This window comes from Macrotis lagotis, chromosome X (assembly GCF_037893015.1).
Source record: "Macrotis lagotis isolate mMagLag1 chromosome X, bilby.v1.9.chrom.fasta, whole genome shotgun sequence".
Classification (NCBI taxonomy): domain Eukaryota; kingdom Metazoa; phylum Chordata; class Mammalia; order Peramelemorphia; family Peramelidae; genus Macrotis; species Macrotis lagotis.
In genome coordinates this window covers 296,054,763-296,082,223 of record NC_133666.1, presented here as the reverse complement: position 1 = coordinate 296,082,223, position 27,461 = coordinate 296,054,763, and the positions used below count along the sequence as shown (strand labels likewise).

Below are 27,461 nucleotides of genomic sequence, written 5' to 3'. Positions count from 1 at the left end.
CTTCAGTCCTTCTGACTTGTCCATAAATTTGAAGTATAACTGTCCAATGCCACTTATGCTATACTCAGCAAAGTAAGACAAGTATTATCCCCATTTCACAGATGTAGAAAAGTAAGGCTCAAGCCTATTCAGTAATTTGATCTGGATCACACAACTAGTAAAAAGTTGCATGGAGGATTTAATCATTAGTCTCTCCAAGGACTTCATGCTGCCATATAACTATTTGTTCAGATTTTTCTCCAATACACAAATTATAGGTGGTGCTTACACATACAAATTCTCTCCATGTTAAACACTCCAATTCTTATAATCATTAGATCTTCAGAAGGTAGGGATGCTTCTTCAGTTCTTTTATTCCTTTCCTGGAGCTTTGTGGATCTCATTCACTCTTCATATCTCACATCTAGGGGTCTATCCCATATTTCTCTAATCTTCCCCTTTCTGAAGAATAGATACTGATGGTTTAACACCACCTTCCCAGCAGCAAGTGGTGTTAAACCATCATTATCTATTCTTCAGGAAGGGGAATCTAGTGAATGCCTTCAGATGATAAGACATACAATTGAGACATGACAAGTCTTGGCAACTGAGAACTAGCATTTTAAACTTGAAAGAGTATTATGACAAAGATTTGAAGAGTATTAAGTTTTTTTTTAATGGATGCAAAGAAACTCAATAGTGCTATCATCAGAGCTTGCTGCTGTAGTCCCATATGACTATTTGTCTTAATGAAGAAAACTTAAAACTTCTAATTAGAGGCCAGGTCCCAAAAATTGGTGAGCTAATCACTGAAGTCTGGTGACAGGTAGATGATTTTGACTATAGAAAATTAATGCCTGTTTGTGACAAAGTAGCCTGTATTTTAGAATTCTCAATCAAGTCTCTTTAGTCATATTAATAAATTTGGACATAGTAAAGATTAAGTTTAGGCAACTAGCTACGTGGCAGCTGTTTTCTCATCTGTCAGATGAGTTAGAGAAGAAAATGCCAACCACTGCAGTATCTTTGCCAAGAGAACCCCCAAATGGGGTCATGGAGAGTTGCAACAACTGTACAAAAGTAAGATTTCAGACTAATATATGGCTCTGTATTATATAAATATATGTATAATTAATGTTTGTCCAATTGTACTGTTCTACCTGCTTATTTCCATAATACTTTTTCTCCTCCTAAATAATGTTGAAAATTAGCAATAGTATTTTTTTTTAGGTTTTTGCAAGGCAAACAGGGTTAAGTGGCTTGGCCAAGGCCATACAGCTAGGTAATTATTAAGTCCAGATTTGAACTCAGGTACATACTCCTGACTCCGGGACCGGTGCTCTATTCACTGTGCCACCTAGCCACCCGCAATAGCATTTTTTAAAAAAATTTATGGTGCTTTTTAAGGGTTTGCAAAGCATTTTACAAATATCTTCTCATTTCCCCCCATAACCATCCCATGAAGTAGGTACTATTATCTTCATTTTACAGATAGAAACATTTAACTGAGACAAAGGTTGTGACTTGTCCAGCTAGTAAATATCTGAGGTAGGATGTAAATTCATTCAAGTTTTCCTGACTCCAGGTCCAGTGTTCCTCTCTGCCACCTAACTCGTTACTAACTGCTAGGAAATCCAAGTTCAAAAAAATTTCTCTGAACTAATTTTTTTAAGCCAAAACACAAAGTCTGACTCGTCCCATATCAGTCAAAATGAATATAAGTGGAGGACCACTTAGCACCAAATATTCAAATGTAGTTCTTTTACTTCAGAAGAAATCAGGGGTCACACATAACCAAATCAATTATACTTGTGGCAAAGCACTATGAAATGATTTTGTCACCAATAAAAAAATTGTGCATCAGGGGACTTTGGGTAGAAATGGGAAGGGAAGCAGAGAGGGAGGGTAAATAAGATAGATCTGTGAGAATGGAGACAAGGAAAGAGAAAGGTAAATAAGTTAATGAGGAAAAGGAGGTGGAGAGAGCAATTTGGTAATGAAATAGCGGGTGATTAAGTGTGAAGCATTACTACTGAGCAGTGACTTTTTAGGGATAATTCCCTGGTTCCTTCTGTTCTCCTTTGCTTTCTTCCTAGCCCCAAAGCTTTTGCTTTTTTTTTCTATTTTTATTTCAGACAATGGGGTTGACTTGCCCAGACTAACACAGCTATGTAATTAAGCGTCTGAGGCCAAATTTGAACTCAAGTCCTCCTGATTCCAGGGCTAGTACTCTATCCAGAGCATCACCTAGTTGCCCCCAGCTTTTTACCTCTTAAAAGAACCAAGATGCTTCACTGTCCTACCAAGATCTCATTGCCACTGATCTCGTGTTATCTCCTGTACTCATGCCCAATGATACTTCTCCAAGCTGGATTTTTTAATTGAACCCATTATTCTGCTATCAGATTCTGCTTTGGCTTGATTAAACAAATTCAATTCAATAAACATTTCTTGTGCACTTATACTGTTAGACTCATGGAACCCATAATATTCATAAAATATCTGTTTACTCTCTTTGAACCTAACTTCTTTAGTCAAAATATTGCTTAAATGGATTAAATAAGTACTATCCATTAGAAGCTTTTTATAGCCTTAAAAGTATCCAAATTCTTAGGGGTATCTAGGTGGTGCAGTGGATAGAGCACTGGCCTTGGAGTCAGGAGGACCTGAGTTCAAATCTGGCCTCAGACACTTAATGTCCTAGCTGTGTGACCTTGGGCAAGTCACTTAAACCCACTGCCTTACCAAAAAAACATCCAAATTCTTGAACTACAAAATGGTGGCAATGAAAGAAATTTTCAGTTGTGAAAAAATTATCCAAGCAAAATATTTCTACATGTTGTCATTTATTAACTTTCAAGATTACAATAAACTGAGTATATATATGACATGCATTTTTAATTGATCTGAATCTGAGCTGGAATAATTCAATAATTACAGTGAGAATATAGCTCAGATTAGATCCTAAGACATGAGATAATTCAAATATCTATTTGCATTAATTATTAATCAATATATTAACATCCTGGCTTAAAATTCTGAGTTGATTTATTCTTATTTATGGAAATTCCAGAAAAGAAAAGCAACCTGACTCTTCAGAATAATGAAACAGAGATCCTGCAAATTAATTAATTATACCCCCAAATAGTATTTATACTATTGTTTCCCTTTTGACTTTTACTAAACTATTGGAAGAATCCTACAAATTCTTCCATTTCTGTAGTGAAACTGTTTAAATACATTTCAACTTCGGAATGTTTATCAGATAATAACAATACACAGCTCAAGAAAATGATTCATTTTATTCCAGTATCTTCAGTTGAATGACACTTATATTGAAAACAATGTATTAATTAGGTATCAATTTTCTTCCAAACTACTGGTTCTTAATTCACTGAAAAGAATAAGATGATAGAAATCACAAAGAATTGCAAGAGCACAGAAAAGAACATAAAAAATTCAAGTTATTAGGATATAGCAGAAATAACTGGTGTCAGTGGTATGGTATATGAGATACATAGTCCCATACGATCCATAATCAAGAACTGAAATGTTACTAACTGCTAACATGCCACAATATCCCTCCCCCAATGTTTATAATGGTCAATAACTTTTCTACAAATGGCAACATTAATATCACTTGAGGTCCTTTTATTTTTGGGACATCCCAAATAACTGTGACTCTTTTATGGCAATGAGAACAGATAATAACACAATAACAGATAATAACACAAACAGTGACACTGATGGAACAACAACAAAAAAAAGGATGGATCATTTCATTTTGGGAAATCGTATCTTTTTTATTAAGCTTCATGTACCCTTTCCTATTGCTATAATTCACTGGACAATTAAGGTTTACAGCGCTGGACGAAGCGTGGGTACAGGCACACATCTCGGATATGGTATCTGTTCAAAATCCAAGTTAAGAATCGTTCCAAGCCCAAACCATATCCTCCATGAGGGCATGTACCATATTTTCTCTGTCAAAAATAAATTTAAAAAAGGTTAAATACCAATTTTCAAATTTCATCTTATTCAATAAATAGCAAACATTCATGAAAGACTAAGTGCAAGGGACAACCAGGTGGTACAATGGGTACAACACCAGCCCTGGAGTCAGGAGTTCAAACTGGCCTCAGACACTTAATAATTACCTAGCTCTGTGACCTTGGGCAAGTCACTTAACCCCATTGTCTTAAATAAAAATAAAATGAAATTAGAATATAAAGATTATCAGGCTGCCTTCTGGGGGGTGGGGGGGGAGGATGGGGAAAAAATTGTAAAATTCAAAACCTGACCAAAAAATGGTAGGTAGAAACTGCTATTGTATATAATTGGAAAACAAATAAAATATTTATATTAAAAAAAAGATAACTAATTGGGGGGGCACAAAAAAAGTTTGTTTAAAAGGGGGAGGCTAGAGGCAAAAAAAAACAATCACAAGGACATTAAATTAGTCTTGGGAGGAGTAATAAAGATCTGACCTAGAGTGGTGTTATACTGGAAATGGCAAAAAGAAGACATATGCAGTCACTACTGCCAAGATAGAATTAAATGAGTTTGGCAACTAACAATGTATGGAGAAAGAACAGTATAAATCAGAAGGTGGCTCTGAGGCCTTCAGAACAAGTGTTTAGGAGAAGAATGATGAAATTAAAAGAAACAGTGAAGACCAGAAAAACAGGCTTGCAGGCAAAAAAGAGGTAAGATTTCAGAGTTGGAGGTGCCAGGAAGAAATCTAGGTATAGAGGTCCAAGAAGCAACTGAACATTTGTATCTGAAGTTTACAAATTAGTTGAAATGGGAGATATATAAGTAATAATGTGCAATAAGACAGGTACTAAACCATGAATTAGAAACTAGAAAATGTCTAGGTTAAACTTAAAACTAGTCATTCATTTCAATTTTATAAAACTTTTCAAGAAACAGTAAGGTGCTATTTACTCATGAAGCTGACCAAATTGTGTCAAATAATAAAGAAAGCACTTGTCACTGAGATAGAAAAATATCCTTTTTCTAAAATTGTATCTACCTGATCAGTGTACCAGTAGTAGGGAGTAGGATCAATGCCTTCTCTTTTGTATCCTTTAAGCAGTTCTTCACTATCCCAAATACGCATGGAACCTCCCACAATCTCACCAACATTTGGCATTAGCACATCTACCTAAAAAATAAAAACAAAACAAGACATTACATAAATTTGCTGCCACCAGGCAAACAAACTAAAATTACTTTCCTAGCACCTAAAAAAAAAATGCTGGCATTACTCTACAATTTAACTGAAAGCCAGAAATGTGCTTCTGTAAGAAGCATCTTTAAAGTTTATTTGGATCATTCCTGGCCTAAATTGAACAAATCACATGCCCCCTGTACAACAATTTCAGAAATAATTTTAAATTTTGCATTGGGAATAAAATATTTGAAGTTTTGAACAATTAACTACATAGCATTCCAAATAGAGATCCCCACCCCCTTAACAAAGAAAGGTTCCTAATACTATTTGAATCACCAACTGACAGATTCAGTAAGCCGGGAATCCTCAGGACATCGCTGCATATAGAAGGACTTGATCTCTACAGGAAATCGACACAGCAAGATTGGTTCATTAATGGTGTCTGTCATCAGTCTCTCAGGGGCTTCTGGGATATCCTGAGGTTAAACAAGACTTCATTAACATTTACAACTGGAAATACAACAAGACACTAGGAGCTCTCTCCCTCTGCACCAGGCCTTTGTCCTATTGATGCAACAATCTAAGACAAGTTACAAAAAAGTAGGGAGGGGTTAGTCTCACTTTCAAAACAAGCAATTTTAACATGTTCCAAGATTCTTCAATAAGTTGCTAAATGAATAGCAAAAAGACATCTCCTTCCCTGAATACTACAAAGAATTCAGATGCTCTACTTCTCAAGTCAGGGAAATAGTAAAAATATAAATAACCCATTGGGTATATATCAGTTATAGCAATGACAAATTTGATCTAGCTCTGGAGAAGTGTTTCACTAGCCCCATGAGCCTTAGGTAGAATCAGTGAAGACTTCAGCATATGAATATGGAAACACTCATGGTTATTTATACTTTCAATTATGCTTTGGCTGGCAGTAAAACACATTCAAAAGTGAGCCCAAATGTCATATTTACAAGGGTAAAAACTGCATATGATATAATGAGCTAAAAAACTTTTATGTCTTTAAGTACATGTTTGAATAAATATGCATTTTAGTGCATCACATAAGTTTTCAGGTGGGACAAGAAATTGTAGCTAATGTACAGACTGACAATGTTATATTGCTTATTTGATATATAATTATCAGGACCTTTAGTTTCCCCTGCTAACTCTTGGTTAACAAAGATAGGAAACCAATGTTAAATTTCCTCTAAAATAGTCAACCCTATGTAGTACCTGGTTAGCACTTAATAGACAATTCTCATTTTAAAGATTAATGAGTGGCAGAAATGCAGCCAGATGAGGAGGGAGCTAGTGCAGGAGTGGTAGCTGGAAGTATCCATGACACTGAGGAGCAAGACCATGACTTATAGCAGGTAAAATTATGAATCTGGGATCCAGCCACTGACCACTGTCTTCCTTTTCCTCTCTTCAGATTCTTCATCTTAAAAGTTCCTGCTATTTGCCTCTTGTCTTTACCTATCTCACAATCCTGCACCTTCAGTGGCTACCCTATTCTGTCTTCCTCTTGATTCAGCAAATGAATAAACAAGAATACCGGGTAATTTATTATCACTTGTCCCAGAGAATCATGGTCAGTATTCTCCCAAGAAAATATTACTGAAGTAAATGAAGAGAAGTCTAAGAAATACTGAAATATTAATGGGAAACTTAGAAGATAGGCAGATGCTTCCCATTTACTGACTATTTAATAAAAAAAATTTGCCTCTATAAGATACAATGCTCCCCCTGAAAGAAATCCAATTCTGGAGATCATTTCTTACTTCTCCGAATTCATAATAGGTGCCATCCTCCTTCTTTATATCATGTTCCTTTAGCCACACAATGGCATCTGAGTAGTTCATTCGTTTGAAAGGTCTTTTGGGGGGTGTGAAAGTCTATAATACAAAATAAGAAAACACTTAGCAATTTTAAAATGACTTCAACAACTACTTCTAGTTACAGATCATTACACTAGGAAAGGCCCTAAGAGATCCTAAAGATCTGTACCTTCATTTTATAGTTTATGAAAGCAAAGCCCAGAATGACTTTCCCAGAAGTGAGGATTTATATTTTGAATCAGTCATACTCTCAACATTAGCATCTCTGTGACCAAAAGTACATCTTTTTAAAATTTTTTTTTAAAAATTTATTTTCCAGGGGTGGTGCAGTAGATAGAGCACCAGCCCTGGAGTCAGGAGTATGCAAGTTCAAATCCAGCCTCAGACACTTAATAATTACCTAGTGACCTTGGGCAAGCCACTTAACCCCATTGCCTTGCAAAAAAAAAGGTTTATTTTCCAATTACATGCAAAGTTAATTTTAATTTTCAATGGTAATCCTTTTGCAAGCTTTTGAGTTTCACAGTTTTATACCACCCTCCATAGCAGTAAAAAATCTGATTTAGTTTGTACATGTACAATTGTGTTTAACATTTCCATATAAGTCATGTTATGAAAGAGGAATTAGAACCAAGGGGGGCTCAAAAGTTACCAAGTTAGAGCAGAGAGGGAACTTTTAGTAACCATAAAGACAATATTGGTTCCTAATAGTCTAAAATTAATTGTCAACCAATTAGGCAAATTGACAGGAGTTTCTTCTTTTAAGTTTGCTGGTAAAACTCATCAATGATTTCTACCAAAAGGGATAGGGAGGGCGGCTAAGGTGGCGCAGTGGATAAAGCACTGGCCTTGGAGTCAGGAGTACCTGGGTTCAAATCTGGCCTCAGACACTTAATAATTACCTAGCTGTGTGGCCTTGGGCAAGCCACTTAACCCCATTTGCCTTGCAAAAAGAAAAAAGAACAAAGAAACCAAAAGGGATAGGGAATGCCCATTAATGACAAATAAGTGCTTATCAAACACTGAGACAATCACTGAAGATTTAATGACATTGAATGCCTAGGCCCTATTGCCAGAAAGTAAAAACTGCAGAGCAGGCATCTGTATATCATTTAAGGTCATTTTTTTCCTTTTTGTAAGGCAATAAGATTAAGTGACTTGGCCAAGGTCACACAGCTAGGTAATTATTAAGTGTCTGAGGCCACATTTGAACTCAGGTCCTCTGACTCCAAGGCCAGTGTTCTATCCACTGCACCGCCTAGCTGCCCTCATTTAAAGTCATTTTTAAAAACAAAACAAAACTGTAAAACATTTTATATTCCAATAGCCATAAATATATACCTTCAGTAAATACATAATGGATAGTCTCATATATACCAATTATTTCAAAATTAAAATCAGAAGCCAATAATTTTTTTATCTTAAATGTCTTCAAACTGTTTGAGCTCATTATGCCAATCTAAGTACACAAAGAATTCTGAGTATCACTTCCATTAAAATGCATTACCGGGTTGAGATCATATAAAAAGCTTGCTGCAGGTGATTTTAAGACCCTGTCTACTACATCACAAACCAAGTCTTCCAAACGGTTTAGGAGATCGTCAAAAGTCAAGAAAGGGCACTCGGCTTCAATGTGAGTGTACCTAAGGAAAAGGATAACACCAGAGCATGTCAGGGCCACTAAGGTTTTTGGCTTAATTTTACTCTAACACAAGGAATTTTAATAATGGAAAACTGTCTAGAAGGTAGCATCTCAAAATAATCATTAATATACAATTCTTATATTGAGATCCCTTAAACTAGCAATTTCATGGCTATTCTTTCTTACAATTAAAGTACAAAGTCATAGTGAATGAATAAAAACATATCTTCAATTCCTATTGTGTATCATAGCTGACATTACTATTTAAAATTCTATTCCTCATAAATATACATCAAAATCTTATTACAAAGACATCACACAGGATGCTTCTCCTGTGAACAGATAAAAGAAAGAAGAAAATAGCATTCTCATACTCTGCGAGGTGTCTTCGTGTTCTGGACTGTTCTGCTCTGTATGACTGAGCAATACAAAAGACATCTCCTAAAGCTGGGAGGCAAGTTTCCAAATATAACTGTGATGACTGAGTCAAAAATGCCTCTTCTCCAAAATAGTCAAGTTTGAAAAGTGTGGCACCACCTTCTACCTGTGTTTGTACTAATGTTGGAGGAGTGATCTGTTAACAACAACAAAAAAAGGACAAATGAGTATTTTTTAAAATACCTTTAAAATGACAGCTAGCCATTATCATTCTAAAATAGCCTGAATAAGTTTAGGCAACAAGAAAGTGCATAATACTTACTTCATAATATCCCCTTTCAAAAAAGTGATCTCTAAAGCACTGGGTGACCACTGAACGTGCTTTCAAGATTTTGGACATGTTCTCTCCTCGAATCATCATGTATCTATTATTAAGCTGGACATCTACATCCGATTCTTCATTTATAAGGTTATCAGCTCCTCCAGCAGGGGCTAAGCCAATCAATTCCCAATAGTCACAGCTCAGCTCATGGCCTCCTGGTGCCTAAGTACGTTTTGCAAAAAGGGATGAGGTAATAAAAGGAATTATAAAACATAACAGATGTTATACTATTAAAATTGGATCATTATTAATTCTACATTAAGGCCTGATCCCTGTGTAAGGGAACTCCTTCTATCAATGTTCTTTTTGCTCATGATCTCAGAATCATAGTCAGGATGTGATACAGGCAAGACCTGAACTCAAGACTCCCTGACTCTGAGATCAGCTCTCTATCCACTGATGACATTTTTCACATTGTGGATAATGGTTTAAAAAACATTGAATATTTATCAAAACTGAAAAGGACTATTTAAATGGTTTTCTACTAGGAACAAATGATGAAAAATCAGCCCCATGCCAATCATTAAGGGAAGCAAGAGTTCTAATAAAAATGTGGCTATACAAGGAATAAAAAAGATAATTTAGGGACAATTAAGCAAGAAGATAGTTGTTGGAACAAAAATTTAACTACTGCTATTTTTAATTGTATTGCTCACAAAGAAATTTTAATGCCTCAAATCCAATTTCCCACTCATATCCAAGTGCCTCTCTAGAGGTATTTCCTGCTAATATCTGTTACTCTGTGAGAGCCCTCTGGTGGCTAATCAATCACATAGTTTTTCCTCCAACAAAAGCTTGCATCCTCAGTTGTCTATTAATGTTGTCGACGTGCCTGTTAACAATAGGATACACTATAATCTGGAGGCTTTATTTAATTAAACATAATTTAATACATTTTTTGATAAATAAGTTCATACACTTACCTGCTTGCCTTCTGGTGTAAGACTGAGCATTCCATACACTGCCACACTACTCTCTGTGGACAAGACCACTCCATTGTAACACTGACACTATATAAGAAAGAAGACATTTTTAGCAGAATCTTCTACTCTTACTATTTAGGAACAATTTACTTTGTATGAAACAAATCTAGTCTTCCCTTCAAAGTCTGAACAAGCAATGTCTTTGCTTTTAATGTTTACTAAAATTTTTAATGTTAAAGAGAAATGATTCTGGTTTAAAAAAAGAAATTGAGATAAATCTCTACTATATGGATTCTGTGATAGAACATAAGTAGAATCTGTGAAAGAAGTTACACATAAATTATAAGTACCTAATTCACAAACCAAAGCAACAATACAATAAATATCTCAAATTTTCTATTTAAAATCATGAGTTAAATTAACCTTCATTTAAGGAAAAATTGACTTTATCTATTATTCAAATTAAGATTTTTCACCAGCAAAGTATTATTCAAGCCTTCTTTCAAATTTGGAGGTTTTAAAAATAATTTACTAAAAAGCTAAAAGCTATCCTTTCATTAATTGTTACACATAAAATAAAGTACTTGGATATTTAAAAAGATGGGCCATTTTATAAAAGAGAAAAAAATAATCTACAAATGTTAAAATTTATAAATCCCAAACTGTCAATGGTCTAGCAGAGTTTAAAGTAACTGTTTGATTTCTTTCTGATGCTAATAGAAAAATGAAAAAAAATTACCAGTTCATCTGACAAGACACATTGAAGATATCCTGTACCATCTCTTAATATAAGAAACATTAAGTTCTTCCCTAAAAACAAAAAGAAAAGTAATTTTTTCTTGGAGATGCTATTAAGATCTTTCTAATTCATCTTTTACAAAAGTTTATACAAACACCATGCAAAAGTATAGTGAATTTAACTTGCTGTATTTCTGTTTCCTTTGAAGAAATAAGCTTTTATATTTATACTACCACTATGGTGTTTTTAATATTTTCAAAGCCTTTTTTAATATATCATGTTGTGATCGTCACTAAAAACAAAATAACCTCATAATTTTAGCATAATTAAGTGGTGTAGGAATTGTCATTCAAAGATGACAGATTAATAAATAACAATATTAAGTAACATGACTAAAACCACATATCAAATTAGTTTTACAGAATTCCACAACGAACCTAGTCCACCAGATCTTAACCTTTTTTTTGTCATGACCGCATGGGGAAGGCTAGGGGATCAATTCTCACAATAAGGTTTTTTAAATGCAAAATGCACAGAATCAAAAAGAAATTCTTTAGTTATATTGAAATAATTATCAATAAAAAAAAGTTCATGGATCCCAGCTAAATAATCCCCTCATTTACAGATGAAGGAAAATGAAGCTCAGAGAGGCTAGAATTTATGCAGGATCACAGATCCTAGAACTAGGGCAAAAAGGGATCTCAAGTTTCCCTGTCAAGGAGTTTTGAACCTTCTAACATCATGGACTCCAGGGGCAGCTTACTAAAGCCTATGTATCTCTTCTCAGATTAATTTTTCAAATAAATAAAATGCATAGGCTTATAAAGAAAACTAATTATACTGAAATATAGTTGTCTGGTTTTTTTTTCAAGTTCAGTTCAGTGATCCTAGGTTAAGAAGTTCTGATCTGGATTAAGAAGTCCAACATCTAAATGAGGTCCACAGAAGGTAAAGGATCTGCATGGCCTGTGAGATGAAGTAAAGGGCAGAGCTGGCAATCTCTTGCGTCAGGACCACAAAGAAATTTTGTAGGTCAGTTCAAGGGAAGGAGAATGGAGTCAAAATTAATTCACCCCGCTTCAAAAAAAGGGGGGGGGATATTCCCATTTTTTTCTTTTTTCTTTTTGGAAGAAGCAAGAGAGGGAAAAAAAAGGAAGAAATACTAAGAGAAAAAAATCAGTGTGGTCTGAAAGAGGCTGCTTATCTGAGATGACTTTAGGTTACATGGGATAAGCTATGGCACTAATGCATTTTACAATTGTCTATAAGTAAATATTGAGATGCTCTTCATTCTGATAAGCTATTAAGACTTTAAAAACAGAGTACACCAACTTACCTTGCCTACGTAACCTGTGGACCCAGCCAAATACCTTTACTCTTTGGCCTCGATGGGCTTCTAGAGCATTAATCTTTACCTGTCAAATAAGGATTACAATTTATTAATAAAATTCAACATTTATCACACAACCCAATTTTCTACCAATGGGATTTAGACAATGGAATCATGAGAACCATAAAATCCATAGCTAACATAAAATCTGGGGGTGGTTGGAATGTCAGAAAATAGAAATGATAGTCAAAACTACTTTATTAAACTAGGAAAGTAGTAAGAAAAGGCAGGGTGGAGAAGACTAAAAAAAATGATTCAATTCAGGGTCCTTAGCCTGAAAAGCTGAAACGCTTAACAATTTTCCAAAGACCTGCTGAAAGGAGGTCAAACAAATATCCCTACTTTACAGATCATGAAACTGAGACAGAGGTTGTGATCACAGACCATTAGAGCTGAAAGAAACATCAGAAATCTTACTTAAGGTCTGAAAATTATTTGTGAAAGAATTAAAATTTAACTCTCCTGTTTCTAAATTAGAATAAGGAAGAAAAGATCAAAGTCATCTGGAAGTTTCAGTCTAGAGAAAGGAAAATTCACCTTGAGTGAATGGATCATATTTGCAACAGATCCCCAAATATGAATATTTTCCCCCTGAACTGAACAGATGATAAAAATGTTCAATATTATGTTTCTTTCCTAAAGTTATAAAGATAGGAACTTGTAACACCAAAATTTTAACTCCTGGTCAGCAAAGCACCCTTTCTTTGACATCACTGATCCTGAGACATGGGAATGAACAATTAGGAAAAGGCAGGTTAGGATTGCAAGGTGGGGAAAAGGATAGAAGCAAAGTATATTCAAAAGAGAAGAGATTCTTAATTTATGAAATAGAAGGGTAAGGAGGGACCGGAGGACTCCAGAGGGTGGGCCTAGAGACTTAGTTCTAAAAGCTAACTAGAGAAAAAATGAAAACAAATTTGTACTTAATTACATACATTCCTTCAGTCCACTATAGAAAAGTCAATTATATTAAAAAGCACAGAGGGGGCAGCTAGGTGGCGCAGTGGATAGAGCACCAGCCCTGGAGTCAGGAGGATCTGAGTTCAAATTTGATTTCAGACACTTAATAATTACCTAGCTATATGACTTTGGGCAAGTTACTTAACCCCATTGCCTTAAATAAAAAAAAAAAAAATTAAAAAAAAACACAGAAAAATTCAATCAAATTCTTCAAAACATCAACCATGTGAAAAGGTTCATAACAGGAAAAAGGAATGCAAAGATGAAACAAGACATCTTTTCAACTCTCAAAGAACATGGGAGAAAAGTCACATACATAAATAGCTATAATAGAAAAGAAACTAAGTGCTAACAAATCTAGGTAAAATACTAGAAAAATTTCTACAGGGAATCACTTTTAGCTTAGGAGGATGGAATAGTCAAGAAGAGGTATCATGAAAAGATATGACCTTAGAAAAAAGCGAGTGACTTAAACAGAGAAAGAGACTAGAATGGAAGAAAAGATTGAAAGGTATTTCATTCCAAGTAGAGAGGATGGCCTGAGTAAAGATACAGAGAAGAAAGTCAAGAACAATAACACCTGGGAGTGGATAATCTAATTTGTTGCACAATAGGCCAGATTTGAACTCAAGGTGAATTTTCCTCTCTCTAGGTCCAGTACTCTATCTACTTCACCACCTAGCTACCCCAAGACAGATGTACATTAGGGGAATAATATGAAACAATACTTGAAAAGTAACTTAAAGAAGATAGAGGTCATTCTTGAATGCTGGAGTAACAGTCAGTAAGCAATGGAAAGCGAGTTTTATGTGGAAAATATGATCCAAGAGTACATATTAACATTACTTGAAAGAATGTGTTAAAGATAAAAAGAAAGAGACCAGAATAATAGGTTATTATAGTTTAGGCTGAACAGTTGGGAATAGGAAGGAGATAAGAAATTCTCATCTCCAGCTAGTTGTTAGTAACTCAAACTCACTGTGTCTAAATGAAACTTATTAGCTTCTGTCTGTCTGTTAGGTTATAAGCATCCTTCTAGCCCTTTGGGATTCTCACCTCAGTCACCCTTGATTCTTCCCTTTCCCAGAAACCTACAACTCCCACTGGCTACTTGAGTTCTGTCACTTTTCCATTCTAACCTGTCTCCCATCCATTTCTTTGTGGTCATTTATTCAGCTCACCTCCCCAGGTCAAACCCTCATGACTTTTCTGGGGGGTGGAGGGGGTTTGCAAGGCAATGGGGGGTTAAGTGACTTGCCGAAGGTCACATAGCTAGCTAATTATCAAGTGTCTGAGGCTAAATTTGAACTCAAGTCCTCCTGACAACAGGGCTGGTTGGTGCTCTATCCACTGTGCCACCTAGCTGCCCCTCCCTCATGACTTCTTACAAAGACACTGCTAGTTTCCTTTTTGGTCTCTTTGTCTCCAGTCTCTCATCATGCCAATTCATTCTTCACATAGTCACCAAAACCATATTCCTAGTCTGATCATGTCAGATCCCTGCTCACAATTCTTCAGTGGCTTCTTGGACAAAATGCCAACTCTGAAACTGGACATTTAAGACCCTATAATCAACCCACCTGTTTAGGATTATGCCAAATTACTCCCTTCCACATACTCTTATGCTCTACCTGAATTAGTCTACTTGCTTTCTCCTGAATTCAGCAACAACTGAAAAGGGATCTTTGGATTTGGTCATAATGATGTCATTAACAACATTTTGGTGAGGGCTGTTTAATTATAAGTAGAGTAGACATAAAGGCCTCAAAAGAATCAAAGCAATTTCATTCTGTGCCTCTCTGGCTATTAAAATATTTTTTAACTAAAAATTGACTTTTCCCATGCCTACAGAGTCAACAAAGAAAATAACTTAAATAAAGACATTTATCAGTTACATTCAAGACACTGAACATATAAAAATACTTTTGTTGCACAAGAAGCTTTCTGCTTTTGAGAAAATGAAACAATTTACTTACACATTTTGCTTCTGGAAGACTTGGATCCTGTTGAATGGTAATTTTCTTTGCTTCTTCTAAGTTTTTTTCTCTTCTTAAATTGTCTTCTGCCTAATTTTAAAGATAAAGCACCATGTGAGAAAACTGCCTCGACCTGCCAAACTTGAGGAAAAAAAAAGAGTAACATCCTACTCTTCACTCACTTCTCTTTGCTCTCGGGATTCATTCTTCATTCGTTCCCTGTGCCAAATTTTTTTAATGTTCTTCAGTTGTGATTTGGAAATAATATCCCATCTCTAAAAAGAGATAAACAAGCACATTTATTTGCATGACCTATTAGTAAGCGTAACTATTCCTAAAATGAAAAATTTGACAAAATGTTACGATACTCAACCTCATTTTCTTTTTGTGAATCCACATAAATGGTAGGAAATGGCTCTTTTCCGGCTGTCATTAAAGCCTTAAAAATAAGAAAAGAGATCTATATTAGATAGAATAATCATGGCATAATGTTTATAGAATAACAACTGACATTTACATGGGGGTTTAAGAATTACAAAATGTTGCATGTATACTGTGTACTTTATTATTATCCCAATTGTACCAACTTGTGGTCTCTTTCTGATTCTTTGTACAGATTCCAGTCTGAAGTTGCAATGCTGGACTTCTCCAGTTAAAACTTGTCTCCCTCTCTTAGTAAGGACACTCAGAAGCAAAGTCAGGCCTAGTCAAGTCCTATCAAACAGACAGTCATAAAGTCTCAAAGCAGTAAGAGTTTTGGGAAGTAAAAGGTTTTAAAAGAGACAGCTTAAAATCATAGCATCATAGCTACATTAGAATAGATGACACTATATAAAGATATATTATCTCCATATGCACACAACTTGTCAGATATGACTAGCACGACTGTCCTCACTACCTAGATGATATGGGTTTTAATTGAATAAGGTGAATAAGAGTGAGAAATGCAGCTAGACTATATCAGGTACATAAATACATATAGAAGATCCATGCTGAAGGCCTTGAGGCCCTGACATAAGGAAGAAAAGATACTAAAGATATAGAAAAAAATTAAGTGTTTAACATGATTGTACACAAATAATGCATAGATCAGACTGCTTGTTGTCTTGGGGAATGGGGGGTGGGAAGAGAGAAAAATTCAGAACTCAAAATCTTACAAAAATGAAATGTTGAAAATAATCTTTACATGTAACTGGGGGGAAACACTATTAAGTGCAAAAAAAAAAATCAGACTTTAATGATATCCCCCCTCCAAAAGGTGATCATTAACAACTACAGATCTATATGTCTACTCTCTCATGCCTACACAATTTTTAGGAGGATCATTTATACATGAAACGGGGATATTCTCAATGAAAATTAATGGGTAACAAATTTTTGCAAAGCCTATTTAACAATGGATCATATCATTTCACGATTAAATTAAAGAAAGATTTCATTGGCCTTATTGATTATGTTTTTATTGCTCTTCACTTGTTTTTTAAGTCATGACCCAATTTGGGGTTTTCATGGCAAAGATACTGAGAATGATTTGCTGTTTTCTTCTCTAGGTCATTTCACAGATGAGGAACTAAGGCAAACAGGGTTAAGTGGTGTACCTAGGGTCACAAAGCTAATTAAGTGTCTGATGCTACATTTGAACTCAGGTCTTCATGATTCTGAAACTGGCACTCTATTCCTTTCTCCATCTAACTTCCCCAATTAATTATATAACCATGCACAAATCATTTAACTTCCCTAAAACCCAGTTTTCTCATTTGAAAAAATTAGTTTGGACTAGATGGCTTCTAAGATTCCTTCAAGTATTAATGAATAACACTACAATCTTTTTTTAAAAATCAGATTTAAAAAATTGGCCTAAGACCTCAGTATTACAAATAAATCAGTACTGGCAAAACTGTAACTCCTCAGGCAGCTAGGTGGCGCAGTGGATAGAGCACTGGTCCTGGAGTCAGGAGGACCTCAGTTCAAATCCGAACTCAGACACTTAATAATTACCTAGCTATATGGCTTTGGGCAAGCCACTTAACCCCATTTGCCTTGCAAAAACCTAAAAAACAAAAAAACCCTGTAACTCCTAACTTCCAGTTCTTTAGTTCACTTACCACTTTCAAAAATGACAAACATGACTTTTGCATAGTTAATTTGTAGACTTAAGGCAAATGTAAATTGCTATTGTTAATTATTTTTATTAATTTATCATTACATATATCCTCCTTTCATGGATGGCAACTACCAAAAAGTTCATTATTAAATGGCCAGATTATCAGAAAGGAGCTTCTTTAAACTTATCTTAGGTTGGTCCTTAGGAAAGACACTTCCTGTTAACCAAGACTGTGCCCTGGCAGATACTGCCAGAGTTCAAATGGCAAAGGCAGGTCCATCAGAAACCTAGGCTTACTTCAAAAACATGGGGAGTCATTAAAGCAGGTTTTAAGCAATATAGGCTAAAAAAAAATAATTATCGAAGGTAAAACAAGTTTATATCAAGCATGGAAAGTCAACTAAATCAAAACATCCTAAAGACATTAAGTTATTTGTCTTTCACTCAAAGAAGACATTGACATCAGGAAACTGATGCCATGAGTTGCTAAAGAATTGGATTTAAGGGGTGGCTAGGTGGCACAGTGGATAAAGCACCAGCCTTGGAGTCAGGAGTACCTGGGTTCAAATCTGGTCTCAGACACTTAATAATTACCTAGCCGTGTGACCTTGGGCAAGTCACTTAACTTCATGGCCTTATTTTATAAAACAAAAAAGCATCAGCAGGTATAGGTATGATAATCTGTGTAAAAGGTGAATCCGTTTTTGAAAAAAATTTAAAAAACCCACAATAGACTTTTGTAATAATCACAGGTCTACATATATGTATTCAAATTATCCTAGTCTCTTATGGATTGCATGAGGAAATAGCATTAAAAAAAGCAAGAAGTGCAGCTAGGTGGTGCAGTGGATAGAGCTCCAGGCCTGAAGTCAGGAGGACCTGAGTTCAAAAAAGCAAGAAGGGGGAAAAACAGCTGGACTATATCAAGCATACTAAAGAAATCTAGATCCATGCTGAAAGAGACATATTAAGTGAGGACCTGAGTTTTAATCCATATGTATCTACAATCATCTCACTATTTTTTCAGTGCCTCAAAGTTTACAAATTGCTTTTACATATATCATTTCACTTGATTCTCAAAACCCTTTGAAGCTGAAGTTCAGAGATTAAGAGATTAGGCTGAGGTCTTGCAATTGTTAAGTATTAAAGGCAGAATTTGAATCTAGGACTTTCTTCTACTATAATTCTGTATTAGGTATCATTCAGTTTTGTGAGGGGCAAAAATGCTGACTTTTCAGAAACATAGTGCTAAATTAGTCTAAGCCATAGGCCTCAGTTTCTATTCTCAAGAATCAGGCCAGCATGAGAACCTGGATCTCCTGCTAGAAAAATTATGTCACCCTAACCATATAAGGTGTAAACAAAGACAGGCAAACCCCCACCCTTCTCTTCTGACCATCAAGTTTGAACAATTGGTGTAAAAGTCAGTAGAAAAGAGGAGGGGAAGGGGGTTGTGGTTTTTTTAACCCTGCTTCAGTTTCTATAATTTGGCTTTTCCTGCTCTCTCTCTCTCATAGTTAGGAACTGCCCTGCCTTCTTGTAAGAATCGAAATAAATTTTAACTCTTTGCTGCCACTTTGAGAGGCCTCTGAGTAGTCATTTTGGGTTAGGGTCTCAATACCCTGCAGTTTCAAGTAAGGAGAGTACCTTAAGTCCTGTTTTAAAAGGTTTCTCTTTTGTTCCATCACCAGTTGCATCACTCCCTTCTCGATCTGAGACATAGAGTTCTTCTGTTAATATAAAAAGGAGAAAAGATAAGCCACATTAACTATATCAAATAGTTACCTGGCACTTACTTCAACTGTACTTTTTGTCTTTATAAATTTAACAGGAGATGCTACCATTTAGAAGTACAATACTGACTGTAAATGGCACAATATTTACAATGATAACCACTGTAGCTCACTCCCATCCTTTAAGAGAACCACTGTATTTTAATGCTACCTGTAATCTGGTATAGTAGGATGAATACTGGATGAGCAATACAAATTCTGGCACTGTTGCTACTAGTTCTTTGACTTGATGACACTGACAAGACAATTAAACTTTCTGGAAGTCCTTCCTTAACCTTCAAAACGAAAAACCCTTCAAGAAAGGGAAACTAAAAGGGTACCTGCCTGTTGGAGAATGACTGAAAATAAAATCACTGTCCTTTAATACAAAGGACTATTACTGGGGCACATTCAGGGAAACCTAGGAAGATTTGTATGAATTGATATATAGTGACCAAAACAAGAATAATTTAAACAATAGTTACATTGTAATGAGAAGACAAACTTAAGAACTCCTATCAGTGCAAAGATCAACGCATGAGCTGTGAGGAAAAGTGATGAATTAGGCAATTTATCTCCTAATAAGGAGGTTATGCCCTCAAAATGTGGAGAGGCCATAGACCATATGGAAATTTGCTATGCATTTTTGTTAGATGGGTTTTTGTTCTATTCACTTTTTCTTTAAAAGAAGATAAAACGCTTTTTAATTGAAAAATAAGAAAAAATAAAACAGGAGTTAAATCGGGGTTTCTTAATCTGGGGTCCATGAACTTGCTTTTTTTTTTTTTTTACATCCTGATCACTCTATTTCAATATGGTTGGTTTCCTTTACATTGCTGTTTGTTCTATCGTGTGCATTAGGGGAAAACATGCAGTTCTCATAAGGGATCCAAAAGGGATCAGAAGACCAAAGGCGACCCCAGCACAAATAAGGTACAGATGGGCGGCGCTAGATCTCTGCAGCCGCTGCCAGATTTAAATCCGGAACCCGATCGATCAGCAGGGGGAAAGCCGGCCGCCCCCCGCCTGGACGCGCAGATCTGACTCGGCGGGAAAGCCGCAAGCCACGGGTGCACGTGCTGCCCGGCCTAATGGGTCTCTGATCATTACCCGCTGCGGAGGGGAAGGTATGGGGGGCACCAAAGGCCCGGGAGCGGGCGGCCAAGGCCAAGGTCCCGGCGGCCGCCTTCCGGCCCAGCCTGGGCCGACCCCGCTGCGGGGCCCCGGCCTGGCTCCACCAGCCGCCCCGCGCCGTCCCGGGCCCCGCACTCACCCAGGCCGAGCCCGGCCAGCGCGTGGGACACTTCCAGAGCCATCTGGGCCTAGCCCGGACCCCGGGGAACGCGTGCGGCGGCGGCGGCACCTCGCCGGACAGCCCCGTGTCCCATAGGTTGCATCAGACCGGCGCCGCCCCGGCCGCCCGGCGACTCGCAGCCAAGTCCCGGCCCCATTGGACGAGAGGTGAGGGCGAGCGACGCCCGTGTCGTCATATTGGTTCCGGGTAGAGGCCGCCTCCGAGAACTTCCGGAACGCGGACCTCAGCCCCGCCCCCGTGCCCGTCTAGACCCCGGGACGCGCAGCTCCCCTTCCCCGGGTCCGGCTAGGAGGAGCCGAAGGCCGAGGCCTCCCCGGGGCGCAGCCGCCTTCCCCACGGCCGAGGCCCCCTGGGGCGCAGCCGCCTTCCCCACGGCCGAGGCGGCCCCGGGGCGCAGCCGCCTTCCCCACGGCCGAGGCCTCCCCGGGGCGCAGCCGCCTTCCCCACGGCCGAGGCGGCCCCGGGGCGCAGCCGCCTTCCCCACGGCCGAGGCCTCCCCGGGGCGCAGCCGCCTTCCCCACGGCCGAGGCGGCCCCGGGGCGCAGCCGCCTTCCCCACGGCCAGGGCCCCGGGGCGCAGCCGCCTTCCCCACGGCCGAGGCGGCCCCGGGGCGCAGCCGCCTTCCCCACGGCCAGGGCCCCGGGGCGCAGCCGCCTTCCCCACGGCCGAGGCGGCCCCGGGGCGCAGCCGCCTTCCCCACGGCCAGGGCCCCCGGGGCGCAGCCGCCTTCCCCACGGCCGAGGCGGCCCCGGGGCGAAGTCACCACACGCAGCCGGCCCAGGGCCCGGGCCCGGGGCTCCCTGGGCGGTCCTCGTACTGTGAGTGCAGCCAGGGTGGACTGAGCGGCTGCTGGCGCCAGGAGCCCCGCAGGAGGGCCAGGGACAGAGACAGACCGGGGGAGAGCCGAGCGGAAAGCCAACAAAATCCCGGGAGGTCTCAGCCAGTGAAGACGGGAACCGGTGGGCTTGCCGCGGCCACGTTACAAGAAGTCCGCTTATTCCTGTCCCCAAGGCAACAGGCAGTGGAAGAGGGGAGCCGGGCCTGGGGGTGCTCGGGAGGCGCCGCGCTGCGGCCCCTTGCAGATCCCGGCGAGCACGCACAACTCCAGAAAAGGGGCAAGAGGCGCGGCGGCCCGTTCTGTGCCGCCTCGTCCTTCTTCCTCCGAGCCCGGGCATCAGGACTGGGTGGGGGGCCCAGCCTCCCTCTCACAGCTGGGTCCACAGGCCGGACGCGGATCGGGGCGACGGGGACAGCCCCAGATGCCAGGCGGCCCAGGTGGGGAGCCTTGGCCAAGGTCACACGGCTGCCCGAGTGTCAGAGGCCGGACTCCAAACTCCCCGGGGAGGAGGGAGGAAGGTACTGCCCGAGGCACCCCCCCCCCAAACTCCGTGCCTCAGCAGGTCCTCACTTTCCCTGGCCTTTAGCCCCGGGGCGCTGTCTCGGGGGACCCCCCTCGGCCGCAGGGCGTCCTGGGCCAGTCTGCCAGAACCTCCGGACCCCAGGCCCCTCGGCCAAGCCACCAGGCACCCACATCACCCAGGCCTGGAGGAGAACCGCCTCAGACAAGGCGCGCAGAGAGGCGCCGAGGCCCGCTGGAGATGGCAGCTCTTAGCTGCACATCAGCCCCTGACCCGTGCTCATTTCTAAGCGGCCGCATACATGCTGAATGAATGAAAGCAGGAAAGAACAGCACTCACTGCCATGCCCTCCCCAGTGCCCCCGGCACAGGCCCCTGAAGTGGATCCCTTCTTCCTTCCCCCAAACTCACCCAACACCATCCTGATCGCCTTGACTGACAGCGGCTCCTGCACCGGTTCCACACTCCTTTGCCGCATCCATCCCAGAGTCACCCTCCTTGCATCATACAAGACTTAATTGGTTAACGTAGTGTGTCCTGACCCCCAAACCGCAACTCCATTGGTCACGATGGAAGGGCAAGTGACGCCAAAGACGCCATCTTGATTGAAGACTTTCCCTTTCTCCATGAGTTTCTTCCCCCACCTTCTCCTGTGAAAAAATCTTAGAAAAGGGGTGCCTAGGTGGCGTAGTGGATAGAGCACCGGCCCTGGAGTCAGGAGTGCCTGGGTTCAAATCTGGTCTCAGACACTTAATAATTACCTAGAGGTGTGGCCTTGGGCACACTTAACCCCACTGCCTTGAAAAATTAAAAAAAAAAAAGAATCTTAGAGAAGCTGGAGAGTGAAACTACCTTACAGAAAAAGAGAGTTTCCAGAAAAAGAGAGTTTCCTGAAGGTTCAGGAGGAAGCCTAAGGAGCATCCCTTCCTTCACAGCTCAAATTGAAGACCTCTCTCAGGAACAGGAATCCTCTAATTCCAGAGGCAGCCCAATTGTTAGGATTTTATTTTATTTTTTTAAATTGCAAACTTAATCATAAAGAAATACACAAATAGATAAAAAATTACAGACCTATCTCCCTGATGAATATAGATGCAAAAATCTTAAATAAAACCTTAGCAAAACAATTACAAGTTAGCAATAGGATAATACATTATGACCAAACTTGTATAAGAAACTGGGCTGACTAGTTTTTATCCAAGAGAGAGTTTTTATCCCAATAGCTGGACTCTTTGGGTTTATGCAACAGCTGAGTGCTATAATCATTTCCTGCTATTGCACCTAGTCTACTCCACCTAGTCTATTTCTTATCCAATACCAGACAGTTTTGATGACTGATGCTTTCTTTATAATATAATTTTAGATCTGGTAGGGCTAAGCCACTTTTTTTGCATTAAATCCCTGGAGATTGTCAACTTTTTATTTCTCCATATGAATTTACTTAAAATTTTTTCTAACACATTAAAGTTGTTTTTTGGAATTTTGATCGGTAGAGAATTAAACAAGTAGTTTCTTTTTTTTTTCTTTTTTAGATTTTTTTGTAAGGCAAACAGACTTAAGTGGCTTGCCCAAGGCCACACAGCTAGGTAGTTATTATTAAGTGTCTGAGACCGGATTTGAACCCAGGCACTCCTGACTCCAGGGCCGGTGCTTTATCCACTACACCACCTAGCCACCCCCAAACTAGTTTAATTTAGGTAGAATTGTCATTTTTATTATTTTTGCTCAGCCTATCCATGAGCAATTGATATTTGCCCAATTATTTAAGTCTGATTTCATTTGTGTAAGAAGAGTTTTGTAATTGTTTTCAAAAAGTTTCCGAGTCTCAGGGCACCTAGATGGTACAGTGGACAGAGCACCAACCCTGGAGTCAGGAATACCTGGGTTCAAATCCGGCCTCAGACACTTAATAATTACCTAGCTGTGTGGCCTTGGGCAAGCCACTTAACCCCATTGCCTTGCAAAACCCTAAAAAAAAAGTTTCTGAGTCTGTCTTGACAGGTAGACTCCCAGATATTTTATACTGTCTGAAGTTACTTTGAATGGGATTTCTCTTTCTAGTTCTGTCTGCTTCATCTTGCTAGTCATATATAGAAATGTTGAGAATTTATGAGAATTTATTTTATTCTGCAACTTTGCTAAAGTTGTTATTTCTAGTAGTTTTCTTAGATTATTTTTTGAGATTCTCTAGGTATACCATTATGTCATCTGCAAAAAGTGAAAGTTTTCTCTCTTCCTTCCCTATTCTAATTCCTTCAGTTTCTTTTTCTTCTCTTATTGCAGAAGCTAACATTTCTAATGCGATATTGAATAGTAGTGGTGATAGTGGGCATCCTTGTTTCACCCCTGATCTCGTTGGGAATGCCTCTAGCCTATCCCCATTGCATATAAGGCATATTGATGGTTTCAGATAGATACTATTTATTATTCTAAAGAGAAATCCATTTATTCCTACACTCTCTATTGTTTTTAGTAGGAATGGGTGCTGTATTTTCTCAAAAGCTTTTTCAGCATGTATTGATATAATCATATGATTTCTGATAGGTTTGTTATTGATATAATTAATTACACTGACAGTTTTGCTAATATTGAATCAACCCTGCATTCCTGGGATAAATTCTACTTGGTCATAATGTATTATCCTATCCTAGTGATAACTTGTTGCAATCGTTTTGCTAAGATTTTATTTAAGATTTTTGCATCTATATTCATCACAGACATAGGTCTATGATTTTCTTTCTCTAGTTTTACTCTTCCAGATTTAGGTACCAGCATCATATTGGTGCCATGGAAAGAGTTGGGCAGAGTTCCATCTTCACCTATTTTCCTCAAAGAGTTTATATAGATTTGGAACCAGTTGTTCCTTAAATGTTTGATTGAATTCACTTGTGAATCTATCTGGCCCTGGAGATTTTTTCTTAGGGAGTACAATAATGGCTTGTTGAATTTCTTTTTCTGAGATAGGGTTATTTAGGTATTTAATTTCCTCTTCATTTAACCTGGGCAACATATTTTTGTAAATATTCATCTATTTCACTTAGATTATGAAATTTATTGGCAAAGAGTTGGGCAAAATAATTCCAAATTATTACTTTAATTTTCTCCTCATTAATGGTGAGTTCACCTTTTTCATTTATGATACTAGCAGTTTGGTTTTCTTCTTTCTTTTTTTAATCAAATTGACCAGAGGTTTATCAATTTTATTGTTTTTTTTCATAAAGCCAGCTTTTGGTTTTATTTATGAGTTCAATAGTTTTCTTGCTTTCAATTTTATTAATTTCTCCTTTAATTTTTAGAATTTCTAATTTGATATTTAACTGGGGGGGGCTTTAGTTTGTTCTTTCTCTAATTTTTTAGTTGCATATTTAATTCATTAATTTCTTCTTTCTCTAATTTATTCATAATGAAGTACAATATCAATATTTTTGTAATCCCTGTATAGAAGGAGTCCTTGACACCTTTCTGGACCTTGAGAAACTCCTCAGAAATATAACTTTGGTTAGGCGCCTTTGAGTCCGAAAATAATCTGACAGGACCCAAATGCTTGACTCTGGGGCTCACAGATATAACATAAATTTGTCTTAAGATTCACAAAGCAACTATGTTAGCCTAATTATCTTGCTCTATCTGTAAAATTCCTGCTTCCTCCCAGGACTGCCTCTCCTTTCCCGATGCAACTGGAACCATAAGATAGTAAATTTCATTCCCTCAAACCTGTGGGAAGCCCATGAATATGTGACTCTCTCCATCTCAGGAAACATTTCAGACATAACACAAAGACCCTGACCCTTTCCCACTCTGTCTAGTCCCCTGTCTATACTGAGCCATATTACTATCTCTATGCAAATGACTCCCAGATTTATATATTCAACCCTGTAGCTCTCCTTAGTTTCAGCACTGCATGATGAGTCACATGTTGCATGTTTCAAACTGGATTACAATAAGCAGTTCAAACACCATCTGTTCAAAACCGAATTTTTTTATCTCGCTAGGTGGCACTGTGAATATAGCACCAAACCTGGAGTCAGCAAGAATCATGACCTCAGACATTTATTAGTTGTGTGACCTTGGGCAAGTCCCATAACACTGTTTACTTCAGCTTCCTTACCTTTCCTTTTCCTCTAGTAAAAATAAACTGGAGAAGGAAATGATAAGCTACTTTAGTATCTTTGTCAAGAAAGTGCCAACTGGGGTCACAAAGAGTCAGACAAGACTGAAAAATGACTGAACAAAATCTCCTAACCTACACCATCTTTGAAACATCTCTACTAAGGTTGAAGGTATCAATACCCTTCTAGTCACCCAAGTTCACTCTTATTCACAAATCCAATTTACTAATCTTGTTTCTTTCTCCACAATTTCTCTTGCATATATTCTCTTCTATCCTTCACACAGCCACTTCCTGAATTCAGTCCCTATATTTGGTCAACTTCTTAGACTCATAGGTGAGAACTAGATAAAGGTGGACAGTAGAAGTGGATGAGTAGTCCTGTAAAAGGCTCACCAAGTCCTTCCCACCAGAGGTGCTAGTCCTCTCTGAACATCTGTTGCACTCCAATTACTCAGCTAAGTATTTCTAGAGCCCTCTCTTTCTACCCCAAGTGAGCACTAAAACCCCTCCAGAAGTAACTACTAAAGGTTCAGACTTTAGAAAAATCTTAGTAGATGAATGAAGAACAGATAGGAATAGGGAAGAACTCAAGACAGAAGACCAATTAGAAGGCTATTGTAACATTCCTGGCAAGTGGTGATGAGGTCCTAAACTACAATTGTTGACTGTATGAGTGGGGAGAAGAGAATATATACATAAGGCAGAAATGATGTTTTACTTTTTTAAAATTTTATTAACTTAAGACAATGGAGTTAAGAATGACTTTCCCAAGATCATAGCTAGGCAAATATTAAATGTCAGAGACCATATCTGAACTGTCCTCCTGACTTCAGGGCCAGTACTCTATCCACTGCACCACCTAGCTGCCCCCTGAGTTTTATTTTTTTTAAGAAGACCAGTCCCAGAGGTGAAATGAGAAAATGTACCTTCCTCCCAGGAGTATTAGATTATATTAATATAATATTGAATAAACTGTCAGACTCAGCCAATATATTAGTTAATTTTGATGATACACTGTTTACTCTTTTTTACTCCTTCAAAGGATGGCTACAGTGGCAATAGTTGAGGAGACAGATATTTAGAAATACAAAAAGAAGATAGTAATTTATTTTTATTTTTGTTTTTCCAACTACATGCAATAGTAGTTTTTGCTAATCATTTTTTTTGCAAGATTTTGAGTTTTACATTTTTCTCCTTCCATTCCTTCCCTCCCTGCCCCCGAAAGAAAGCAATCTAATATTGGCTCTACATTTATAACCATACTAAACATAGATCCATATTGATCACGTTGTAAGAGAAGAATCAAATTCAAATGGAAGAAAGAAAACACAAGAGAGAGTAAAAAATGGCAATACATAAGATAGCTTTTTAAAAATTGAAAATAATAAACTTTGGTCTTCTTTTAAACTTCATAGTTTCTTC

General features: G+C 38.5%; 1 protein-coding gene across 2 annotated transcripts; it reads right to left on the bottom strand.

Moving 5' to 3' along the window:
- Positions 1-2,794: 2,794 nt before the first annotated feature.
- NARS1 (asparaginyl-tRNA synthetase 1) lies at positions 2,795-22,447 on the bottom strand. Of its 2 annotated transcripts, none has more exons than XM_074208638.1 (15): positions 22,340-22,447; positions 19,132-19,214; positions 15,754-15,819; positions 15,563-15,655; positions 15,381-15,470; positions 12,391-12,469; positions 11,055-11,125; positions 10,316-10,402; positions 9,333-9,554; positions 9,007-9,206; positions 8,498-8,633; positions 6,934-7,047; positions 5,500-5,631; positions 5,015-5,146; positions 2,795-3,962 (listed from the first exon to the last, which is right to left on the bottom strand). In XM_074208638.1, exons 1-15 carry the CDS (start codon positions 22,404-22,406, stop codon positions 3,831-3,833), a joined length of 1,704 nt encoding a protein of 567 aa, XP_074064739.1. In that variant the 5' UTR covers positions 22,407-22,447; the 3' UTR covers positions 2,795-3,830. The 2 variants fall into 2 exon arrangements, with proteins under 2 accessions (XP_074064739.1, XP_074064740.1); XM_074208639.1 differs by lacking the exon at positions 22,340-22,447 and adding an exon at positions 20,530-20,678.
- Between the last annotated feature and the right edge of the window lie 5,014 nt (positions 22,448-27,461).

Excerpts from the sequence above, each read along its gene's own strand:
- NARS1 (XM_074208638.1), bottom strand. The coding sequence starts at position 22,406 with ATGCGGCAAAGGAGTGTGGAACCGGTGCAGGAGCCGCTGTCAGTCAAG. Across the intron at positions 9,207-9,332 it reads TTGAAAGGGGATATTATGAA|ATCACTCCTCCAACATTAGT; the intron begins GTAAGTATTATG and ends TGTTGTTAACAG. Across the intron at positions 5,632-6,933 it reads CCTATTATGAATTCGGAGAA|GATATCCCAGAAGCCCCTGA; the intron begins GTAAGAAATGAT and ends GTTTAACCTCAG.